The sequence below is a fragment of the Typopeltis vanoorti genome, chromosome 12 (genome assembly GCF_054136105.1).
Source record: "Typopeltis vanoorti isolate ZY-2024b chromosome 12, IOZ_Tvanoo_1.0, whole genome shotgun sequence".
Classification (NCBI taxonomy): Eukaryota; Metazoa; Arthropoda; class Arachnida; order Uropygi; family Thelyphonidae; genus Typopeltis; species Typopeltis vanoorti.
In genome coordinates, this window is record NC_143560.1 from 18,261,908 (window position 1) to 18,288,737 (window position 26,830).

General features: G+C 36.6%; 1 protein-coding gene across 1 annotated transcript in view; it reads left to right on the plus strand.

Annotated features, from left to right (window-relative positions):
• Positions 1-26,830, plus strand: part of LOC150100611 (protein FAN-like) — a 477,112-nt gene that overhangs the window by 135,729 nt on the left and 314,553 nt on the right. The window contains exons 10-11 of the mRNA XM_090401841.1: positions 10,570-10,641; positions 24,009-24,117. Of these exons, the coding sequence (XP_090257967.1) occupies positions 10,570-10,641; positions 24,009-24,117 (181 nt within the window). The remainder of the gene's footprint in view (positions 1-10,569; positions 10,642-24,008; positions 24,118-26,830) is intronic.

Genomic DNA, 26,830 nt, shown 5'->3' on the forward strand with positions numbered 1-26,830 from the left:
GTGTAGTATCTGGCCATGCCATAATTGGGCCCTACTTCATTGAAGAGGGTGGTGTAACCATGACCTTGAATAGCGAATGCCACATTGACCATGTGTTGGTTCTGTTTGCCCAGTATTTGTATAGGGTATGTCAAGCAAAAAATATTCCATTTCGTGCACAAGTATTCCAACAGTACAAAGCAGCCTGTCACAGATAACATGGTTCTAGAGCCTATTTATCAGTTCACTTCTCTGGGAGGCTCATTTCGAGGTTCACAAAATTCCTGTACCTTTCATGTTCTCCTGATCTCACATTGTCTGATGCCTTCATTTGGGATATGTTGAAGGAATGGGCATTCAACCTTTACCTGTCTTCAAACCTTGATCAAAGGGATAAAATTACATGATATGTCCAGCAGATGTCCCAACTGTTGTTCTTCCAGATTACAGAGGACATTTGCATATGCTACGAAACCTGATGTGGAAGTGAAAAAACTTTTACCAACAACAGAGAATTTTAATAATAAGGTGTTGACACCTTTTGGCAACTGGTATATGGTTATATTACTTCTGCATTACTTCCACCTTAGTATCACCACCTTCGGGTCTCGCTCCCACTGACGAGACCTCAATAAAGGTCGAAACTGGTCTGGGTAGTGACCCTTCTCTTAATGCATAGCATTACACATGTCTGCAAGGAGATGTGCTCCGCATTATGGGATACTAAGGCAAGGATCAAAACTTATTCCACCTTTACCATGAGTTGCCCCCGTCCTGAAAATACTTCAAGGGCAAACTTCATTTGCTTACACTTGAACAAAGGATTAAACCAAATATATAATTGGAAAATTACCACATAGACATAATTGCCATTACTGAGGCAAAGAAAACAAAGGTAGGCTAGACAATACTAAATAAGTATAGGATTGCATATTTAAGTAATCAAGGAAAATAGTTGAGGAAAGGGAGGAGCAATATCATTCAGTGTCAACCATGAATATGAACTTTTTGATTGGAAGGCAGTTTCAAACAGGGCTATGTGGACAAACTGTAGAATGTGAAAATGGATAATGAAACTTATTTTTGTTCATGGTCACTTTCATGACCACACTAAGGAAGAATTCAAGTGATTAGAGCTGACATGATAGAAATGGAAAAAGTAGTCCTTGTTGGAAATATAAACAGCAGAGTGAGGAAATAAATCCCACTGGGTATATAGAAATGTTTTGCAAAAATTTTGAGAAAAAGACAAGGTTAGTAATAATGATGAGTATATGCTGGATGATTTCTGTCAAGATGCAAACTAGCCATTACTAACACCATGTTCCAACATAGGTTGTGCGCAAATTCACATGGAAAGAACACAAATAAATAAGAAAAGCCTCATTGACTATAGTAGTGATATCTTCCTGCTAGGTTCAGAATGTAAGAATATAAATTTAGGGATTTGAAACTGGAGGTGATCATCGCTTAAAACTATAGACTCATCCAAACGATGGTTGTATAGTTCATTCTACAGTTGAGTCCATAAACCTTAGAGTCTCAGCAGCAAATTGGATATATTCAGTACCATCTGAAATGTTGAAAAACCTTGGAGAGAATGCAGTCAACTGGATACATGATTTATGCAACAAAATTTGGAAGACTGGAAGATGGCCGAATGACTGGACCAATTCCACCATTATCCCAATCTACAAAAAAGGCAATCACAAGAAGAATGGTAGTCCATGGATTACAAAAGAAACCCTAGAACTAATTGAAAAAAGGAAACAAATTAAAATAACAGATTGGCAAAACCCAAATTACCTGAACCTGAATAAAGCTATTAAGAAATCTTGTCAAAAAGATAAAAATAGCTATATCCAAAACATCTGTAAAGAAATAGAAAGACATCCAACTCTAATGAAACAACAGATTTATTCAATAAGGTTAAGGATATAACCAAAAAATTGAAACCAAAACTTAATATAATTGCAGAGGAAATAACACTAATGACATAGCTAGAAGATGGAAAGAGTATTGTGGCAAGCTTTACAAGGACCCAAATATTCAACAAGAATATAAAGGAGCTGTGGGAAAACATGGAAACAGAACCAGAAATCCTCAAAAGTGAAGTAGAACAAACAATCAAAAAATTAAGGAAAAACAAAGCCCCAGGTCCTGATTCAATACCAGCTGAAATGTTGAAAAACCTTGGAGAGAATGCAGTCAACTGGATATATGATTTATGCAACAAAATCAGGAAGACTGGAAGGTAGGCGAATGACTGGACCAATTCCACCATTATCCCAATCTACAAAAAAGGCAATCACAACAACTGTGAAAACTACTGCACCATTGCCCTTATCTCACATACCAGCAAGATTTTACTACACATTATTTAGGTGAGATTACAAAGTTTTATAGACCATCAGATCTCAGAAGAACAAGCAGAATTCAGAAAAGGTCGAAAAAGGATCAGTACAAGGATGCATACTCTCACCATAACTATTCAACCTTTACAGTGAAACTATAATGAAAAGATCTCTAGAAAAGTGGAATGGAGGCATTAAATTAGGTGGCCGAACAATCACTAACCTGCGATATGCGGATGACATAGTGATAATAGCAACAAGTGAACAGAAATTAAAATCCATCCTAAATCAATTAGAATGGAGAAGCCTAAGTCACTGTTTAGGAATAAATCAAGATAAAACCAAAATAATGATTTTAAACAATGCAGAAGAGATAGATATGGAAGGAATTGAAATTGTCGACCATTTCAACTACCTTGGAGTGATAATAACAAAAAGAGATAAGAAGAAGACTAGCACTAGCTAAGAAAGCGATGACTGATTTAACCAAGATCTGGAAAGACAGTCACATCTCCAAAAAGACGAAAATTAAGCTTGTAGAAACCTTTGTTTTTTTTGCTCTTTCTCTATGATTCTGAGTCTTGGACTATGACAAAAGACTTGGACAGAAAAGCTAACATACAAACGTATCCTAGAAGAACTGAATATCCACACAAGACTGATAAACATAATCGAAAAGAGAATGCTGCAATATTTTGGACACATATGTAGAAGGGAAGACAACTGCTTGGAAAAAGTAATCATCCAGGATAAACTGTGTGGGAAAAGAAAAAGAGGAAACCCCCCAACAGGTGGATTGGCCAAATATCAAGAATCACTGAACTTAAACCAGAACAAGCAATAAAAGAAGCACAGGAGAGAAAGAAATGACGAAGCATCATCAGGAAGGTCACTCGTCCTTAGACATGAGGAGATCTGAGAGACAAGAGACAATTCATTCTACAGGTGAGTTTACAAACCTTAGAATCTCAGCAGCAAACTGAAGAAAATATTGATTGACTCATTTAGTGAGTAATGTAGTGAAGTTGTCTTACATGAATAGAAAAATAAGAATGCCGTGGTTAACACAAGAAGTTAAAGAAGCAGTCTTGGAAAAGAAGAAAGGATACCAAAAGTTCTTAGCAAATAAGTTGGCAGATGCCATAAGAGAATAAAGAGAAAAATGTAAGAGAGCTAAGTATGTGCAACTCATGTGTATGTGTAGCTGAACAAAAGTCTTGGGAAGACATATTGCAAGAATATAGAAGATAAATATCAGCAAGGTGGCAAATATTCTGGAGGCTATTGAAAAATCTTAGAAATGGAGGAAAGAGTACTGTGAAAGGAATCAAAGATGATAAAAGTGACATGAAAACTGAAGATGTCTGGGTAATTTCTTTCAAAAACTGCTGAACAAAATAAGCAGTGACAGTATCATACCAGAAAATATTCAAAAAGAATGTAAAGAGGAGTACATATCATTACTTGAGATAGAAAAAAAAACCTGTCAAGAACCTGAAATGTGGAAAAGCAACTAGAGTAAATGATATTTGACCAGAAATATTCAAATATTAAGTTATAAAAATTGCAGTGCCTTCACTGCAAATGTTTATAACTTTTTTAAAGTAGAGTAAGAGCCCTCATAGTTCCATCTGTAAAACAAGAGAATAAAGCTGAATGTAAGAATTACAGAGGAATTTCTTTATTAAGTATTCCAGGTAAGATTCATGCAAGCATACTTGAGAAGAGATTGAGAAAAATTGTGAAAACCTGGAAGAGAAACTGGGAGAAGAACAAGCTGGATTCAGGCCAAAGTAGAGCTTGTGAAGATCAGATTTTTGCTTTACTACAAATAAAAGTTGACAAATCTAATAAGGATCTTTATTTAAGTTTTTTTATCTGAAAAAAAAAAGCATATGACAAGGTGCGCTTTTCAACATGCTACAATAATATGGAGTAAATGGAACATTATAGATATATAGTCTATATTAAAGCTGTGAGGTTAGGAGTTAGAATTGAAAGAAATGCAGCAAAGTTTGATGTAAAGTCAGGTGTAAGACATGGATGCATTTTATCTCCACTTGTTCATCATCTGTAGATCGCATTATGAAAGAAAGTAGCATTAAATGTGATATTAAAATCAGAGATGATCAAACTTAGCTCTCTGCTTTTTGCAGATGATGTACCCCTAAATATATCTTTGCTCTGTTCCACTTTAAGATTGCAGCCACTCACTGCAAAGAAGGTGCATATTCCTCTGCACTTGATGGTATCAATGTTGCCATCTCTCTTCTCATCCTCTCTTCCTTTAAAGGTCGATGCATGTTGCTGTTTTATGTACCTGAAGCTGAGATCCTACATCATCCGATAAAGCATCATTTTTGATATTTTTGAATCACTGTTGACTTTAACAATCAGCTTGTTCAGTGTGGGCTGCTCATTCCTGAAGAAAAATGCTGATGAATCTTTCAGCAAATGACACACCAAATGAAGTCATAAAATCTGCTTTGAATGCTTTACACTGGATTGGCCGAGTTCAAGTCCCCATTGTGCCTGCGTTTTAGGTGCTGTCTTGACCACATGTGACCTCTTTTTATCTGCTTTCACACTGAAGATGGTTCTCTCCAAAACACTTTTCAGCTCACTCATCATTGCTACATTCTCTTCCTTGGTTTTGTGGTGGGAAGCTCGTAGCTTCGCATAAACCATCATCAAAATTTGCTTTGACTGACTCATCAGTGTTTACCTATGAGAATTTCAAATAAAAAAATCTGGAATTGCAATTGAAACACCCATCTCATCCGACATGTTGTTTGTTCTGATTTTGAAATTGTGGCATGACCATGAAGCAGTGCGATTGGTCAAAACAATCAGCTAGTTTATTTAGTTATTTATTTGTTTTTGTGGTTTTTAAAAGTAATACTGAGTTTTTAAACATTCTGTTTCATTAAAAAAATATTTGTTTATTTATTTATGCTTATGGCTACATGAAACTGGTAAGTAAAAAGTACAATCACAGTTTCCAGAAACAAATGATGAAAATCTTAACATTTAAAAGTTCATTACATAAAAGGCACAACCAGCTTTCTAAGTCTTTCCTTTTTTTTTTTTTTAAATAAAGCAAAAGTAACTTGTCATAATCAAGTCAGGGACAATTATCGTCCTACTGTAACAAGTATGACACGGCTGCTTGTTCTCACAACAACACTTCACAACATAAATGTAGCTGTATCCTAGTTTAATTAGAGAGCAGTTGTGTCTTGTGTGAGAAAACTTGATCCATTAGAGGGGGGGCCCATTTCACATTACATCAGCATCTTCTAACATGAGGAGGAGTTCTGTTGATACCATGACGAGGACTATGAGAGTGACTACGAGAATAACGTCTTCATGGTGAGACGGGACCATGATCTTCTGTTTTCTCCATAACCACTGCCACACCAACTACAAGTCAAGGCCCAGACTGGAAAGCCAATTCAAGGCCTCACCTGTCACTTTGTGTATGTCCTGTAGGCTACCACCATGAAATTGGTGCCTTGGGCAGTCGTACACAATATGAGTAATCGTCTGAACCACGGGAGAACAATCACAATAAGGATGATCTGACAGCCCCCATTTATGTAGAAGCTAGCCACATCTGCCCTGACTAGTTCTGATCCTGTTTATTGATGACCAAATCTTCCTAGGAAGATCAAAACCAGGCTGCGGAGCACAGGGATCCTCTACCAGGAAGATTTGTTGTTAGATTGTTGGATCAGTGTTCTCTCCATATGTCAGATATTGATGGCAGCACAGCTGAAGAGAATTGGTCCATGGACCAGAGAGGCTTTCTAGATGTGAGGCGTAGATTAGGTGGGTTTATGAGAGCCTGATGTAGGGGCAGGAGTGGGTTGCTCACTGCTTTATTAAATTCCTTAATCGAGGCTTGTCTTCTCTGTATGTGTGCCCCTGCCTGTCCCACTAATTTTGCGCATGGTAGAGTTTAGCTGGGTGTCTATAATGTTAGTGTGTGTGTACTTTTTCCCCAGACAGGGGCACAATATTCTGCTGCAGAGAATGTGAGGGCTAGTGCAGATGACCCTAGGACTTCTGCACCACAACCCCAGGTTGTTCCAGCAAGCCTTGAAATGATATTATTTCTGGTTTTAATTTTATTGGAGAGGTTGATGATGTGCCTTTTATAGGTTAGGCTTCTGTCCAGGCTCACCCCCCCCCCCCCAAGGTATTTTGGGTGAGGCTCGTGTTCTACCATTTTTCCACAGAAAGAAAGGTCGAGTTGTTGATTCGCCTCAGCATTGTACAGGTGAAATGTTGAAGACACTGTTTTCGCTGGATTTGGCTTCAAGTATCACTGCTTAAAGTACTCTTCCAGGGTGTTCAGGTCTGTATTCAAGGTTGATTCTAGGTTGGTAAAGGAGGTGGATTAATGTAAGATCGCTAGGTCATCAGCATACATATACTTGCTTGATCTGGTATGAGATACATCATACACGTAGATGTTAAAAAGTATAGGGGATTACACTGAGTCCTGAGGAAGACCGTTGTGAAGGAATCTGGGCCTGCTCTTTTTTCCTCCAATATGGACCCAGATCTTTCTGTTGGAAAGAATAGAATCAAAAAGTTGGAAAGTTTTTTACACTTTATAATATTTCCTAGTTTTAGGAGGAGGCCCTGATCCAGACAGTGTCATAAGCAGATGATAGATCAATGAAAGTGGCTCCAGATTTAAGTTTCTTCTGGAAGCCTGCTTCAATTTGAGTTATCAGGGCCAGGGACCTGGTCACAGCAACGTCTTCCTGGCCTGAAGTCAGTCGGGAGTGCTCTTTCGATGAGTGGTGAAATTCTTTTAAGGAGAATTCTTTCAAAGAACTTAAAGCTGGTGCAGAGCAAGGAGATAGGTTGCAGGTTTTTCACATCATTTGGCTCTTTCCCTGGTTTGGGCACGGCAATTATTTTGGCTTCCTGCCACAGCTTTGGTAGTTTACCAGTCATGATGATTTCTGAGAAAAGGGCAGCCAGCCATGTTTGGCCATGTTGACCATGTTTTAGGAACTTAGGGAGTATGCCATCCACTCCTGCAGCTTTGCCATTCTTGGTAAGTTTTAAGGCTATTTGTACCTCTACCCGAGATACTGGGTGTACCAGTTCAGAAAGTTCGGGTTCCATCTTCAGGATTTGTCTGGTGGAAGCTTTTACATCAATTTTCCTGGTAGAGCTTGGATGAATCTTGGAGGTTTTCAATAAATGGTTAGCTATTTGATCAGAACTATTATTTTGTTTGTTGTTAGCCAACAACACACAAAACAACAGTTATTTCTGTTGTTTTGTGTGTTGTTGCCTCTGCTCCACCTAAGTGACCAGCTTCTCCGACTAGATGTGACGAAATCGAGTTCATTGATGGTTGAGATCCATCTTTCCTTTCTGTTTTTATCCAGGGTTAATATGAGCTCCTTAGCAATAGTTGGATCTTCAGTTTCCTCATATTTGGCTAGGAGTTCCTCACTTTCTCTACTCCAACATGGGATATATTGTTTTCTGCAGCCTCTAGGGATAGAGGCATTTGGTGCAGATTTGACATTGAAACCCAGGAAACCCATTGTGTCAGGCACATGGGTTTCCTGGAGAGCCAGGATGTCAATTGTTTTATCTTTGGCTATTTTGCTGATGGCTTTGGATTTAGATAGCCCTTCTATATTTAGGGAACATATCTTGAGGTAGTGTTGATTAGGGGACTGTAACATATGTTTCGAAGCTTGCCCTCCACCTAACCAAGCAATGATCCTTGTTATTCCGGGCGACGATCGAGGCCAGCATGGAACTTTTTATGTTTTGTATTCATCATAATTGTCAGTAGTCCAGGAGGCTTGGAAACCTTTGGACACCTTGTTTGAGACATTAGCTTCGTGTTGCCTGTGATTCATCTCTGGGGCTTCTTTTGTCTGAAGTGCCAACAATGTACCACAAGGCAATACTCCTCCCGAGGTTTTTTTGGGGGGGGGGGGGGGGTGCACGGGAAGGCTGTCTCAATCCCCCCCTAAAATATTAAAAACACGCTATAATTTTATGTCCAAACATTTATTTTAATTGCATCCTAAGAAGGGACTATTTTCTCTTGTCAGAATTGATTGTTTTCTGTGAGGAAGTGATTTCTTGCAATCTTATAGTGGAACAGAGTATGGTGCAAATCTCCAGGATTTACTGACTAAATTGATTAACAGCTGTAAGAAATTTGGCATGAAAATCAGCAATCAAAAGACCAAAACTCTGAAAATTGGCAGGAACATAAAAAAACTTCAGCTGCATTCCCAATAGAAAATCTATAGAACAAGCAAAATATTTCAGCTGGGCACAGTTTTTAATGAAGATGGCAAATTAAATATGGAAATAGACAACAGAATAAGCAAAGCTCATATAGTGATGAGCCTGTTGAATAAATTTATATGGAATAAGAGAGAATTAGCCAAAACACTGAACTTGCAATATGCAAGACAATGTTCAAACCAGTTTTAAGTTATGGATCTGAGAGTTGGGTAGAAATAAAACACTTGATCAAAAACTGGAGATCATAAGATATGAGAGTTCTGAGAAAAATGAGAGCTCTGAACAGATGGCAGAATCATATTAAAAATGAATATATTAGGAAGGATCTTTACATTGTTAGCATTCAAGAATGTGTGATCAGGGCTAATCTAAGGTAGCATGGTCACTGAAACAATGGGAGAGGAATGATTAATCAAAATCCAGAGTAAGACCGAGGCACCTGTCCATTTAGAAGACTGAAATGTTAGAGTTGACAGTATTTGAGTGTTGACAAGTACTAATTTGGAGTAAAATTGTGGATAGGAGATTAATAATGATAATGTAAACTTAATCATTTAGTACTCTCATAGTAGCCTGTGTATGATGATGGTGATAGCAAAGTGTCTGGTGTCTGCTCTATATTCACTAGTATTTCTTGACTTTATAACATTGACTTAAAAAATTATTGTGATACTAAAATGTAGACATTAAATGGTAAAAATCACTAGTGAATACTAGCGATTTTTACCATTTAATATCTGAATATTCATTCATCATAATAACTTTGTGCCAGCAAAAGAGAAACAGTATGGCATAACTGTAGATTATGCTGAATTAACATCAAACATAAAAATATACTTCTTCAATGGAAATAAATTTTAAAATAAGTAATTGGACAGTGAAATTTATTTGTCTCACAGCAACAGATAACTTTTCAGGTCATTATAGAGGGCAGTTGATATATAAAAGAAAAAGGTTTTCTTTTTGAAGACCTAAACGTCATAGTATGTTCATGAAAATTTTGCAAAAATATAATGACAACACCTGCTAGATTTTATTCAGGTCCATGTATTAGATTACTAGTTTGATGGCACATACTTAGAGAGTATAGAGAAAATGTCTAAAAGCAGCTAAATAAAAGTCATTACAAGAGTTTGGTAATAATATAGAAATAAAAAACACATGTAAATGGTGAAATGTTTTGAAGATATTAAGAAAGCTTAGAAATAGAGAAAAGAGTAGTACCAGAAAAGGAATTCAAAGATCATAAATTTGGGGATATAAAAACTGAAGAGAAGTTATTCTGAATGTCTGATACATATAATTATTTGGATAAGAAAAAAAAAAGTGACAAAACCTTGCTAGGAAATATCCAGGAGAAATATAAGTGATAAATATATTTTAAAACCTGTAATAGGGAAAATTTAAATATATTTTAAAACCATTAAAAACCTGGAATAGGGAAAGGAATCCAGAGTAGAGATGATATTTTCTCTGAAATTTTCAAATGTGGAGATATAAAATTTTGTCTGGGCTGTGCTGTGTAATTCTGCGTGGTTGGTCAGGAAATCAAATTACAGATGGTTCAAGTAAAGCTTTTACTTTAAAAAAGTGAACCAAAATTAAATATGATAATTATAGAGGAATTTCCTTACTGAGTGTTCTAAGAATTTATGCTATAAGATTTCAGAAAAGACTAAGAAAATTTGGGGATGCCCAAGTTGGATATAGATCGGATAGTGTTATCAAGACTATCTTTTGTATTCTAAGAGAAATAGTTAAGAAATCATGAAAAAATGATGAGTGTAGAGATAGACAAAAAATAAAATATTTTAGATGCTTGTACAGTTTGCAAACTGCACAAACCTTTGACATGCTTATCTTATAAATTAATACATTATATTCTATTTTTTAAAATTTTTGTTATAACTTATGTAGACTTTATTATTTATTATAGTTTCCTGTGTTAAAAGTCAAGTTATCAGATATCAAGAGAGTTATAAAAAGGCGATTTCTTCTGAGACATGTTGTAAGTATTCTTATATTGAAAATAATTTTAGAATAAGAAAATAGTAAATCAGAATGGTTTTGCAATAAAACATCCAGAAAAATCCAAACTATTGCATTTTTAATAGAATTCCTACACCCAAAAAATAGAAACAAAAACATGTACTACTGTAAGAGAGAACTTTATAACATTTATGTTTTGAATGACTAGTTTGTAACCCGACATACTAAAGGAGGAAGGGCAGTTTCAAAAAATAGAGATGTGGAGAGAATGAAAGAAAAAAACAAAAAGTTTGATGAAGACCTGCATGTTTCAAGTGATACTATATATGAAGGGTAACTAGATGTGGTGGCTTGCCTTCTATTTTTTTTTAAGTAGCATTAAAATAAATGAAATCATGTCAGTTGGACAATACCTAAGAAATTACTTGCAGAAAAGGAATAAAACAGAAATATGCTATTTATGATGAAAAAATTAAATGAGTGAGTAAGTAAAAGCAGTATCTAAATATTTGCATTACTTAAATAAAGAGCCAATAGGCTTCACTTCGGCAATGTAACATTATTTAAATTAAGGGGATATTAAATCCCACATTATTTCAAAGCCGAATAAGAAACTCAAAGATAGGAATCAAAGAGTTTCATGCCGAATATAGCAAGCTATAAAATTTTGGCAGATTGTAGCGTAAGCTAAAGCACATAGTTTAACACTAGGGCAACTCGTAGCAAAGGTGGGTATGACTATCCCATCCAATCACAAAGGTTGCAGATCTACAGCACATTAGTACTATGGGCTGACTAATGCGTTATAGAAACCCTGCTCTAGAACCAAACAAAGCATGGTATTTTATTCAAACCCACCTCAATCTTCTAGTATGCAAGGCAGTAAAAGCAATATGGAAATGCACGTGTGTGTGTGTGTGTGCACACACACACACACAGGATCCATGATACTGAATGGGAATTATGATATTAACAAATAAAAAAAAATCAATTGCATCTGGGACACTTTTTCAGCCAATACCTTTTCCCTTCAGAATCAACAAAACTCTTTTCTCATTCCTCAAATCCACCCACTCTTCCTCATAATTTTGAATACAAAAAATACATTATCATTCTTATATCTAGAGCACCTAAGAAAAAAAGTTCTTGTCTGCTAAAATAGTATAACATGCAAGACCCCCTACAAGCTATCCCAAAAAAGATGAGCTACCCTTATCTGCTTATCAGAAGACTCACTCCATCATTTGGACCATCCTGGGGGTTTACTGCATCCCTTGCTTATGCAAACTATCTTGCTTTGGACAAACAGGAAGGACAGCAAATATCCACCTCACAGAACACAGAAACTATGTCCATTACCTGCAGTACAGGTGTTTTGGAGTAGCAAACCATGCCACAAATATGGATAACTGGATTTGTTGGAAGAAAACATACAGGAGCGGATGTAAATCGGTGAGACTTTTCTTAGAATTTACCTCAATTTAACATATGCCAGATCTCAACAAATTTTACTGCCTCACTTTACCTAAAATGTCGATACCATTATTGCACCCATAGAGGGTGACAGGACTATAGGATCCTGCTACTCATTCTCGTTCTGTGTTTGCTTTCTTACCAGTGTGCTTGCATGCACATACTTAGTGCAATTTTTTGTGTCCATGAAGATGCCTAGGTGACCTAGATGAAATATTGGCATAATAGTTTATTAACTAAATAAATCTGGTTAGTATTTATCTGTATAAGTATATGTTTATGCCATTAGACATCAGCATGAGTGATAATCAATGTCAGTATCCATACCAGATTATACTGAAAAAAAAACCAATGCTGAAAGGCAGGCCACCCTTATTAAAAACATAATATTTTGATATTAATCTGTATTTCTTAAGCATTCTTATTGTTTTTTGTAACATACAGTAGCAGATAATTATCTGCTAATGTATATATGTAAGCCTTTAATAAATTCAAAAACACCTTTCATGTATCTTGAGAGAGAGAGAGAGAGATGCTTGAAAGATGTTCTGAGATGTTTAGATAGTGTTCAGTGCTTGTCTGGCCAATGATGGAAGAATATTGTATAGATAAATCCACAGATTTTGTTTTGTTTAATATTACATTGCTTCTGTTCCCAAGTCAGATGTTTGGCTTGAAAGTAGCAATATTGAATGCTGTCAGTCCATGTATTCCATATTATGCATATAGGCAACTTTAACAGTCACCACACGCTATGGAAATATGCTTCCAACAATGAATGCAGAGAGACTTTGACTGAATGGGCAGAAATTCATAACCTGCACCTAGTTTTCGATGCAAAGGATAGATCCACCTTCAGGTCAGCAGCTTGGAACAGGGAGTACAACCCCGACCTCTGCTTTGTTACTCAAGACAACAATGGATGACCGTTACCTACATAAAGAAGAGTTCTCTCCAACTTTCCCGAAGCCAACATAGACCAATTATATTAGAGGTAGGTCTGCAGGTACCCCTTGTTAGATCCATCCAACGTCCCTGCTGGAACTTCCAGAAAGCCGACTGGGATACATTTGCTGCCTGTCTTGACAAATATGTCCGTTGGATCCCTCCAAAAAGTGATAATTATAAGAGATTCATGGGAGCTGTCTTAGCTGTAGGTAAGAAGACCATACCAAGAGGCTTCCGGAAGGACTATATCCCTGGATGGGACGATGATATAATAAACTGTATCAAGAATATCTAGAGTGGGCGATCCTAACATTGCAGATGATTCACAGCCTTGACACCAGCCGACAAAAGAAATTGACTGAAACAGTAGAAAGACTCGATTTTCAGCACGCCAGTAGAAAAGCATGGAGCCTTCTAAGAAAACTAGGTAGTGGCACCCTGACTGCCTGGGAACAATCAGCTATATCTCCTAACCATATGTGATGCATATTGTCAACACATCAAGATATACCCCAAGGACAAACAACACACTCTTCAAATAAAAAGAGAGCTTACATATTTGAAAAATAACAGACCATCATATCCTTTATATTCACGACCCTTCACTCTTGAAGATATTAACACTGCTCTAATGGATATGAAACCAGGCAAGGCTCCAGGTTTTGATGAAATTCATCCTGATTTCCTGCTTTTTCTCTGACATTCTCCATATTGGTAGACTTCCAAAAGAATTTAAGAGGACAAAAATTATCCCCATCTTAAAACCAGAAAAACCTGAAAAACCAACAACAAACCAGAAAACTACTAACCAATCGCCCTGCTTAGCACCTTATTACATCGTGGTTTTTTCTTTAAATCTATGTTACTATTATCCCCTCTTGTGCCAACTAAGAATGAGATCTCCAGTCTATCTCTCTGGGGCCATCTCCTTTTCGAACTCTGACAAATTTGTTTGTTCGAGCTGCGCCAGTCAGAGTCCTAGGACAGAAGAATTCTTGCTCAGAGAAACTTTCCCAGAGTTCTAATAGCTACCTGACGTTAAATATATATATAGCATCTGTAGAGATCTCAGTTTGCAGTCATGGCCCTATCCTTTTTAATTATTCTATATCTTCCCCTTATGCATAGGTTCAAACTTTTTATGAGTGGTAAATTAGTCTCATGCTCAAGCAAAACTCAGGCTTACATAGTAGAACATGTTTATTAAAGATCTAATGAGTTTACAATTAGGTTTAAACATATCAAAAGCTTATCACACTACCTATACTAAATCAACTGACAATCATAAATGAAACTCTAGTTAATGAACATATAACTTATCCTCTGGTCAATTAAAACACACTTAGCATGGGAAAATACAAGTTTACAATTTTAGCTTCAAATGCTAACACAGACCCCACCACATTAATTAGGTCTCACACAAGAACTTAAGTCCTCCGATTACCAGTCCAATGGAGCTAACAAGTTACAATGCATAAAAGTCACTCAAAAGGTTCTCTAGGCAATTGTCCATTTTTCTTCCAACTAGAAATCGATTCACCCTTTTCCTCTAATGCTAATTGTTAATAAAATAAGAGAATGCTCTACATTACCACTGCCGCATGAGGTTACCGTGTCCCCTTTGTCCGTCCTTTACTGTTAGATACTTTACTGCTAGATACTTTACTGCTTCAGTGGGTTGCGTCCATGTGGAGGTCACTTCGCTCATCACGTACAACCATTTTCTGCACTCTGCTGGGCAAACTCTCATCTCGCTAGTCACTATCGTCAGACTGTCCGTCTCCTTGGAGGAACTTTCCATTGTCTCATTCCGGTAGCACTTCTACCGATGGCCTGAGTCAGTGGACTCCATCATCTCGCGTACAGCTTGCCTGATACTCACCAGTCATCAATGTGGAGAAACTTGTCATCCAATGCTATAGATTCCCCTCCGTTGGTTAGCATCGTGGGTCCAAATGAAAACAGGAACGGGAAAAACGGGGCTTGAAACCCGCGTAAACCCGCATTTATTATCTCTTGTTGTGCCCTCTTTTCGTTGCAGAAGTTTTCTCACTGCACCCTCCTATTGGTCCTGAAGTTGTTTAGTCACAACTCTTCTCCTCAAGAGCACTCTTTTCGGGGAATGCAAGTTCAATTCGCTTCGGGCGTTACGCTTATCATGGGTAGCTCACACGCAACCTTTGGACTTTTGTTTGCATTGACATACATTTTGCATAGAGTATTTTTCTTACTAGTGTTTTCAAACAACAATATTTCTATCTAGACAGACAAATTCCTCCTTTTTTTTTGTACTTCATTTTAAGGTAATTCAATTATGTTTCTCTATTAACAATTTGTTTCTTTACTAACAGTACAAGTATTTCTCGGTTATTATTGTATTCTTGTTAAATCTTGAATGAATGATTCTTTTGATGAAAAGGTCCTTATTCAAGATCTAACAACTTGTTATGAGCTCCTAGAACGGCTCATCCTCAATAGAATTGCCCTATGATAATAGAACAAGTCCCAGCAGAACAGGCTAGATTCAGACATGAACGAAGCTACTGTGACCAGGTTCTGTCACTCACCACACATATAGAGGCAGGCTACCAACAATGCCGGAAAACAGCTGTAGCTTTTGTAGATCTTACCGTAGCTTATGATACAGTCTGGAGGCATGGTGCAGTCTGCAAGTTGCTTTGGGCAGTCCCATGCAGAACAATAGGAAAACTAATCAATAACATGCTAAGCAACCGCCTGTTCCAAGTGTGTATGGATGAAAACAAAAGTAAACAAAGAACACTGGATAATGGACTGCCACAAGGGTCAGTAGTGGCTCCCCTCCTTTTTAACTTATACATTGCAGATTTGCCTAATATAGCCTCCAAGAAGTTTTGCTATGCTGATGACATTGCTCTAGCCACCAGACACACCAATTTTACTACAATGGAAGATACACTAACAAACGATTTTGCAGTCCTAGATGAATACTTCAGCAAATGGAGACTATGCCCAAATCCTAGCAAAACAAAAGTTTCATGCTTCCACCTGAACAATAACCAGGCTAACAATTTCCTATTGTTAGCCTGGTTATTGTCAACCAAAAACTGCTATGCTACAACAGATTTCTGAAATATCTGGGCGTCACTCTGGATAGAGCACTATCTTTTAAACCACATGTCATTAACACAGCATCCAAACTAAAAACAAGAAACAATACACTGCAAAAACTATGTGGAACAACTTGGGGTGCCTCAGCAGCAATGCTGCGCTGCACTGCTCTTGGCCTCGTTTACTCTACAGCTGAATACTGCTCACCCATATGGCTGAACAGTGCCAATGTGTATTTGGTTGATGCTCAGCTTAACTCCACTATGTGCCTTATTTCTGGAACTGTAAAATCAACCCCAACCTACTGGCTCCCAGTGCTAAGCAACATTCTGCCTCCACCATCTGCAGATCCAACTTTCTTCTACATGAATACAGCAAAATCATGGAAATCCAAAATCTTCCAATCCACGAAGACATCCCACCCCTAGAAATAAACAGGCTAAAGTCAAGGCACCCTCCAATCTTAACAGCAAAAAATCTTGCAGAGACAAATTTCAACATGAAGGAGAAGTGGAAAGAGTCCTGGTGTAACACTTCAACAAGGGTCTTCCATGAATTAGTGGACCCAACACAGATACCTTCAGGTTTTCACCTACCTTGGAAAACTTGGTCTGCCCTTAACCGAATCTGCACCAACCATGGCAGATGTGCAGACTACCTTTACAAATGGGGTATGACTGCCTCACCCAGGTGCAACTGTGGATCACTCCGCCAGACAGTTAATCATATTACAGCAGAATGTGTCCAATGTGCATACAGTGGAAACCTGTCAGACTTCATCCATGCTACACCAAGTGCAGTTGACTGGATAAACAACCTAGACATTCAGTTGTAGCTTATCCTTGAGTGTATCTTCATCATCATCAAATTCCTGCCATGTACCCTCAAGGGGTGTACAGGATATGACAGTACTACATGAAAAATTACATCATTACTAACTTCCTATCTACAATTTTCCTCCAAATCAGTCTGTTACTTGTCAAGACTCCAACATTATCAGATCTTATATTTCTATCATCTAAGGCACTTTGTACCGTATCAATCCACCTATATCTTGGTCTTCCTTTGGGTCGTTTTCCTGCCAACCTGGCAGAGAACACTTGTTTTGCTAATCTTTCCTCTCCCATTCTATTTAAGTGACCATACCACCTGAGATTAGCTCTGCTAATGCATTCCTGGATGCTGACAATGTCAAGTTCTTTCCTAATATCCTCATTTTTAATATGATATTGCCATTGATGCCATCTGTTCACGCCTCTAATCTTTCTCAGGACTCTCATATCTGCGGTCTCTAGTCTTTGGTCAAGTGTTTTACTTCTGACCCAGCTCTCAGATGCATAAGTTAAAACTGGTTTGAACACTGTCTTGTATACAGCTAATTTAGTGTTCTGACTAATTTCTCTCTTACTCCATATGAATTTATTCAATTGACTTCCCACCATACTAGCTTTGCTGATTCTGTTGTCTATTTCTATATTTAATTTACCATCTTCAGTAAAAATCGTGCCTAAGTAGCTGAAATGTTTTACTTGTTCCACAGGTTCTCCATTCACAACACAGTTGACATTTTCAATGATTCTGCCTATTTTCATTGTCTTTGTCTTTTTATTGCTGACCTTCATACCATATCTATTACAACAGCTATTCAATTTAGTCAGAGAATCTTGCAGACTTGTAGCAGATTTATTTAGAAGTATAACATCATCCACATAAAGAAAAGAGCTGACATTAACATCTCCAATTTCGATATCAGGTTTAATACCACTTTCCTTCATAATGTGATCCATATAGATAATGAATAATAGAGGGGATAATGTACATCCTGGTCTCACACCAGATTTAACATTAAACCATCTTCCTGTACTTCCTTCAATTCTAACTGCTGACTTACAACTCAGATAAAGACTAAGTATTGCTTGATATAATGCCCCATTGACACCATATAACTGCAGCGTATTGAATAGCTTCTCTCCTGGCACCTTGTCATATGCCTTTTCCAAATCGACAAAACTTAAATACAAATCTTAGTTATATTCCCAGGCTTTCTCGACTATTTGTCGTAAAGTGAAGATCTGATCCTGACAGCCTCTATTTCGCCTGAATCCAGCTTGTTCTTCACCAAGCTTTTCTTCCACAATTCTTCTCAACTGTTTCTCAAGTATACTTGCATAGATCTTGCCAGGAACACTCAGTAGGGAAATACCTCTGTAATTGTCACATTCAGTTTTATTTCCCTTTTTATATATGGGTACTATGAGAGCTCTACTCCAATCATCGGGAATTCGTCCCTCTGTCCAGGCTTTCTGAACTATGCAGTGCAGCCACTGTAAGACTTTTATATCACCATACTTCAGCACTTCTGGTCGAATATCATCTACTCCTGCTGCCTTTCCACATTTCAAGCCTTTGATGGCTTTTTCTACTTCAAGTATGGATATGTATTCCTGACTGCATGCCTGGTCAGTGTTTTTTATCACTGTGCTGTCATCACTGCTTGTTTCATTTAGCAGTTTTTCAAACTAATTACTCCATACTTCAAGGATATCTTTTTTTTCTCCTGTTTTCATGTCACCTTTATCATCTCTAACTCCTTTTACAGCACTCTTTCCTCCATTCCTAAGTTTCTTCAACAACCTCCAGAATATTTTGCCACCTTCTTGATATTTATTTTCTATATTCTTGCCAAAGTCCTCCCATGACTTTTGTTTAGCAAGTTTTACACACTGTTTAGCTTTCTTACATTTGTCTCTGTATTCTGTAAGAGTAAAAGCTGACTTATTTGCCAGGAACTTTTGATATGCTTTCTTCTTTTCCTTCACTGCCTCTTTAACTTCCTGTGTCCACCATGGAGTTCTGATTTTTTTATCCTTGCACACAACCTCACCACATGCCTCTCTGGCAGAATCCATCAATGTTTTCTTCAGAGTTTGCCACTGAATCTCCAAGGTTTGATTCCTGTTCTCAAACTCTTTCATTTTCTTTTCAATAATCTTTCTGTATTTTAGTCTACAGTTCACATCTGAGAGCTGCTGAACTTTTATTCGCTTTAAAACTTTCTTACATGTTATTCTTTTCAATATAAAATTCAATTTTATCCTGCTCAAGACTAAATAGTGATCACTTCCAATTTCAAATCCTCTGTACACTCTGGTGTCCTGCACCAGGGAGAAAACATCATTATCAACAATAACATAGTCAATGAGACTTTTCTTATTCCTAGCCTCTTCTCTCCATGTGAATTTATGCACATTTTTATGTTGGAACATGGTGTTAGTAATAACCAATCCATGTCCTGAGTAGAAATCCAACAGATATTTGCCATTATTATTAGCTTTGCTCTTTTCTCCAGATTTTCCCAAAATATTTTTGTATGTCTCAAAATCATTTCCTACTCTGCTATTTAGATCCCCAACAAGGACCAACTTTTCCTTTTTCATTGTGTCAGTTGCTTTTTCTAAAGCGTCAAAAAATTCCTCCACTTCTACCTTAGTAGAACCTTCTGTGGGACCATAGGCACAAATAAGTCTCACTGTCCAGTTCCCCATTCTCATATTTGCCCACATTACTCTACTTGAGACCGACTGCCATTCAAGAAGATTAGCCTCGTATTTTGTGTTGAATATTATGGCTACTACTCCTTTTCCTTGATTGTCATTGCCTGAATATAACATTTTGTATTTATTGCTCAGAAAGATCTCACCAGTTTTTGTCTTTTTTGTTTCAGTCACCCCTATTATGTCGATCTATTACTTATGTAATTCCTCCATTTCTTTGCCATTCAGGCTTCTTACGTTGATAGTACTGATCTTTAACTCTGGTGATGTTGAGTTGGGGTTTGTTTTCAGATTTGTTCCAGTAGCTGACTTTTCGCTGTTCGCCCTGGTTCACTGGCGAAAACAACGGGGGCCTTGTTTAACCGGGCGACGCCCCAGCCGGCATGAAATTTTGTCATGTTGTGCCATCATTTTTTTTATTTTGGTTTAACCAATAAGAATACAATTTGGTCGGCTAAATCCCAAATTGCCAGCCCATCCTCGTTTGTTCAGTATCAAAGTAGATACCCAAACAGGGTGCACCACGAGAAGGTGAGGATTGGACATTAGGTCAGAAGCCCTGGTCAGTTCTCCGCATTCCTTTAAAGGCTATGTGGAGGTCTCCTCTCAGTTATACAGCTTTGACCCTTAAGCACCCCTTAGGGCTATGTACTGTACTATGTCTTATTATTGCACATATGTCTATTACTTTGTCCATGTATATTAAGGATTAATGTAATGTAACTTTCCATGTGTAAGCCATAAGCTAAATAAATAAATAAATATGTTTTTCAAAATCTGGAATGGAAAAGACAGAACTCTTGGCATAATTTATTTTGCCTGAAAAAAAGTAGCTGATTCAGAGTGTTTTAAAATAAGAATCAGAAGTTTTTGTTAAAGTGACATCAGAGTTCTTTCTTAAGTAAGTATAACCATCTTTTTGATTTTGCTTGATATTAGTAGATTTTTATTTTATTTTATAAGATGATGGCTTGTCTGTTATAGGGGTAGCTAATTATGTTAGTATTATTTTCAGATGACCTCCATGCAGTCAAAATTACAGGATTCCATACTCTATAGAGACTGTGATAATACATATCCCACTTATTCAGCTCTACCTTACACACACATTGGAGCCGTTGCCACATTCATCATTCTTTTCCTTTCCACTTAACCACTATCCTTGCAAAAAAATCTGTTTCTCACTTTCTTATTGATATGATCTTTATAGAGCATCCAGTAATAAACCTGTCATTCTCTACCCAGTACATTATATGATAGCTCACCTACATCTAGCTTATTTGTTTCTCTCACCAAGTTTTATATAAGTTATATTTACATTCTCCTCCTATTTGTCAAAGACTGAGAGTGCACATTCTCCCACTCTCTCTCTCCACCTAATAAACATTCCACACCTGTAATTGACTTATTCACTTTCCTCTGGAGATCTAGTCAGATGACTAGATCAGTGTACTGAAATCAAGATGTGGCCTGATTAGTGTGTTATACAGTGGCATTGTCACTTCTCTCCTGGTCATTGTCCTTTGTATTTTCTGAGTAACCTTTTAAAAGATTTGTAGCGTATTACCTGAACCATGACTCACTATCTACCCACATCCCAATCCCTTGCTTCCATGTTCTGGGAAGAAGTTTTCTGAATACTTTATATCTCATTACTCTAGATAAAGTGCATGACTTTACATTTGGCTGCATCGAACTAACATTTCCATTCATTTGTCCTGACTACCATTCTATTCGAACCCTCTTGTATAACATCATATCAGAACTCTTGGCCATTGCTTTCTTCAACTTAGCATCATCTGCAAACAATTGAATATTGCATCTCTAGGAGTGAACTTTGTCATCAGTTATAAATTGAACAACAGTGGCCCAGAACAGAATCTAGTGGTATGCCACTTATCACTCTTCTCTTTCACTACTTCACTCTCTGATACACAACCTGCCAACTTCTATTAGCTAATAATACTTTTATCCAGTGTACCAATTCATTATATATTACATTCCCACTGAATTTCAACAACAGTTTGTTATATGGTATTCAGACAACCTTACAAAATTTAGAATATTGCTATATATGAGCCATAAGATTCTATTTAGATTCAATAGAGATGTCACCCTCAATGTAACAAGGTTACTAATACAAGACATCCCCAAATACAGATACGTGGAGCATCCATGCTCTACATATTTGTATTGTGTAATGGTTCCTATGAATTTGATATTTCTCATTTTTCAGTTATGTACTCATTCATGGTTTGGTCATGTGATGAGGAGGGAGGAAGAGTATGTGGGAAGAAAGGTCATGCAGATGAATGTGCAGGGGAAGAGGAAGTGCCAGTGGCCAAAGAAGAGATGGAGGGAAATGGAGGAGGAGGACTTGAGGATGAAGAACTTGGATGTGGTTACAGCCCAAGACAGGAGGTTGTGGAGGAGACTCACTACAAACAGTGACTCTGCTTAAGTGGGAAAAGCTGCAGAAGATGTTATGTACTAATTCGTAATCTAAGCTCATTTGTTTTAAGCTGTTATATGTATATCATCTAACCCAGAAGAAGCCACCAGTTAACATGGCGAAATTTAAGTATTTAGTGGTCGAAAAAACATTCGTCACAAGACATCTCCCTTAACCTGTGCTACCCTCTCAAAAGATTCCTGTTCTCATCATCCAGTTTTGTATTATATCTGCAATCATCTTCTCCAAAATCTTCATACCACACCTGACACATAGCTGGCCTATCATTCCAACATTCTCTTGAATACTCCATTTTCCTTATGCACTATTTATTCCTCATATCCACTCCTCTGGAAATGACTATTTTTTTTTTTTTGATAAACTCGCATTGGACAACCAAATTAAGAGCATTATTAGCTCCTTTGCACATTTAAAGGAATGTGTCCTTTAATATGGTTAGTTTATAAGTGAAACTGTTGATTCTACTGTGTGTGTGTGAGAGAGAGAGAGCTTATTTGTGAACTTTTATTTATTTTTTAGATAAATAACTAAACATTTATTTTCTATATCAAATTATTAAATGTTTATTTAAATAGACATTTATTATTTACTATATAAATAATAATAATTATTATTATTTATTTATTTATTTTATAAATCCCATCTGCAAAATGTTGTAAATCTGTCATACATTTAGTGCTGGGGATAGTAGACAGCTAAGGAAGTCAAATGTAGATATTTTTTTCAAACCACTTCAGGCTTTAGTGCAGATTCACACCAGCTGACGAAAATCCTGTTGGCCTGCAAAAGTGCTTACTCCGGTGTATAAAGTTTTCATAATACCATTCACTTGTTCAGCAGTTTTTATTGTTTGTGGTTTTAGGAGTTTTCTTGTAACGAACTGTTTTTTGTTGGTGAAAATTATCTCTAGGTTGTTTAATCAACAAAAAATAAAAAAAAAGAAAGCATAAAGTTATTTGATATTTAGTGTTTATTTTATTCCAGTCATTTTGTCTTTTTAAATAATTTATGAATAAGGTAAGTAGATTGAGGCCATGGGATAAAATAGCAAATCAACTTTTAATTATATTTTTGGTTTGGAGAGAATGGGAAAGGTGGAGCCTGTTGTATTTGAAAAAAATTAAATAAAATAAAATACAACCCTCCCCCCAATGATAAAATTTCAAATCAAACTTAGAATTTTGCCATTCACAACATAGCAGTACATCTTGAATGGTAATGGAGATTGTACTAATATATACATTCACAAAGCTGAGAGTATTTCTTTTGCTTTGGTTCTGATTTGATTAGCATCATGTTTATTACATAATGAATTAATTCTCTTAGGTTTATTTTTATGTAAAACACCAAATAACTTTATGTAGATTTATTTTTATGTAATACATGATGATAATCAGCCTATTTTTCTACCCACTGCAGGGTGAAGGCCTCTCTCATTGAAGGAGGTTTGGGTCTACTACTCCCATGGTGACCCAGTCTATATTGGGAGAGTGTATCTATACTTGGGTGAAGGAATGTATGAAGGTGGAAGACAATCACAAACATCCATGCCTATGCAGGATTCGAACCTCGCAGCCTTCTTGGCTGGAGAGCAGATACGCTAACCACTCGGCCAACCAGGCCAGCATGTAATACATAGGCTTACATAATGACTGTAAACATACAAATTACCTGACCTTTGAAAATTAATAATGGTTAATGTTCTATTTTTAGAATTATAATTATTTTACAGTTATATTTGCTTACTTAGGAGTATCCTAACTTTATTTTTTCTGTGTCACTTTTTCAGTAGGCTGTTGTTTAGATTGTAAATAAAAAAGTTTATATTAATAAATTTTCCTTCTGTAGGGACTTGAATTATACTGTAATGAGAATTCTCTGATAAAGCATCTGTTTCTTTCATTCAAAACTGAATCAGAAAGGGATGAATTGTATGACAGATTACTAGAACAGGAAGGTATAATTTTTATTTTTCTTCTGTGGCATATGCTGTAACACAATATATATATAAATATATATATATATATATATATATATATATTTTTTTTTTTTTTTTTTTTTTACTACTAATTTAATTTTTGCATGAAAGTGGTATTAGTAGGTCATAATTTGCCACTTTGAGCCATAATATTCCAACCATGTCATTATAAAAATGTTTGATTTCTTTGTCTTTATTAAAAAAAAAAAAAATCACTCAGTACTAGCTACTTCATCAACTGAATGTTTTGTATAATATATAGGTCACTGTATGTGCTGTGATGTAGCCATAATGACTTTCCATAAATGCTGGGTTGTTTGAAACATGTAAACCAAAAACCTCATTATCATCTAAAATTCCTGAATGTATCTTCTGGATGTACATATCATGATAGTACTACACGAAAAAGTGACATCATTACTAACCTCCTATTGACAATTTTCATTAAAATTAATCTGTTATCTGTCAAGACATTGTATATTATTCTGTCTTATATTCCTTTCTTTCTTCTAAGGCACTTTTTACTGTATCATTCCATCCATATCTTAGTCTCATCTGGATCTGTTTCCTACCATCTTAGCAAAGAACACTTGTTTAGCTATGTTGATTGGAATTTAACGGTATAGATACGAACACAGATTGATAAGAAAATAACTATTTATTGGCTTAATTGCTAATATTTCGCTGGTATTCTATCCAGCATCTTCAGAGCACTCAAACAAAGTTTGTTACAGTAGTGAGACAACCAATCCGGTGTCAGTGGGACTAGTATGAGTAATTGTAGCGTGCAACACAAAGACTAAAGTCTTTGTGTTCCTAATTAGGCGCCATCTAAGTTGAAAAAAAAAAAATGAGAGAGAAAAAGCAGGTATTAATTTGGTGTTAGGATGACTGTCTCCCAAATGTTTGGTAGATTTATACATCCATACTTGTTGAGGTTTGGAGTATGTTTCAAAGCTTCTGTTGATTCCAGAACAACCTCTCTGACTTGTAAAAGCTTCTGTGCAGCACTTTTTTTTCCCAATTGATCCTGTGTGCAGGGTATCTAAATCATGATCTGCCAGACCCGACTTGCCATAGCAAAAGTGCCAGATATGTTTTTTATGTTCACTGAGGTGGATGTCCACAGTTCTTCCTATCTGTCCATAGTAGGCTTGATGACATGAACAGGGCACTTCATAGACTCCTGGATGTGATAAAGGAGAGAATCTGTCCTTAGGTGAACAGATGAGAGTTGCCAATTTCACATAAGGTTTAAATACAGTGCGTAGTTGGTGTTTGCTAAACATTCTAGATAGCTTTTCAGATGTGTCTTTAATGTATGGAATGATGATAGTTTGGGGAGCATTTAGTATTTTATCTATCTTATAGGAATTATAGCCATGGTTAGGAAGGTGTGACGTAGGTGAGAAAGTTCAGCAGTGAGAGCAATGTCATTGGAACAAATTACTCTAGCTCTGTGGGTTAGATACAATATTGTTCTCTTAAAATATTGAGAAGGGTGATGGTGTGATTGTTTGTATAAATATCTCCCTGTATGTGTGGGTTTTCTATAAACCGAGAACGATAAGGAAGCTTCTGGAAGATGTGTGATTAGTGTGTCCAGGAAGGGCTGACAGTCATTGGCTTCTAGTTCCATTGTAAAGTGGATTTTTGGATGCTGGCTATTTAGATGCACTAAAAATGTATTCAGTGTGTCTGGGCAATGTGGCCAAATAGCAAACACATCATCAACATAGCATATCCAAATAGCCAGCACCCCAAAATCCACTTTACAATGGAATTAAAAGTCAATGACTGTCAGCCCTTCCTGGACACACTAATCACACATCTTCCAGAAGGTTCCTTATCATTCTCGGTTTATAGAACTAGGTTTGAGAGTGGCTGTATTGATAGCTAGCTTTTCCTTTATGTAGAAGTTGGCTGGGGGGGGGAGAGAATGGGGGATCCCATAACGAAGAACACATAAGCCTTTCCACACTTGTTTAGCTAACCTTTCTGCTCCCATTCTGTTTAAGTGACCATATTCTATTAAGATTAGCTCTGCTAACACATTCCTGAATGCCAACAATGTCTAGTTCTTTCCTAATATCTTCATTTCATATGATACTGCCATTGATGCAATCTGTTCACTCCCCTAATCTATCTCAGAACTGTCATATCAGTGGTCTCTAGTCTTTGATCAAGTGCATTATTTCTAAACCAGCTCTCAGATCCATCAGTTAAAATTGGTTTGAAAATTACCTTTGATATACCATATTTTGGTTTTTCAACTAATTTTTCTCATATTCCATATAAATTTATTCATCCGACTTCCTTCCATTCCAACTTTGCTAATTCTTGTTGACCATATTTAATTTTCCATCTTCACTAAAAATTGTGCCTAAATAACTGAAATGTTTTACTTGCTCTATAGGTTTTCCATTCAGGATACAATTAACCTTTTCAAGACTTCTTCCAATATTCTTTGTCTTTTTATTGCTGATCTTCATACCAACTTTATTACAGTAGTTATTCAATTTAGGCAGGGAATCCTGCAGACTTGGACTGGATTTATTTAGAAGTATAATATCTGCATAAAGTAAAGACCTAAGATTCGTACAGCCAATTTTGATATCAGATTTAATACCACTTTCCTTCATAATGTGATCCATGTAGATAATGTGCATTCTTGTCTTTCACCTGATTTAAG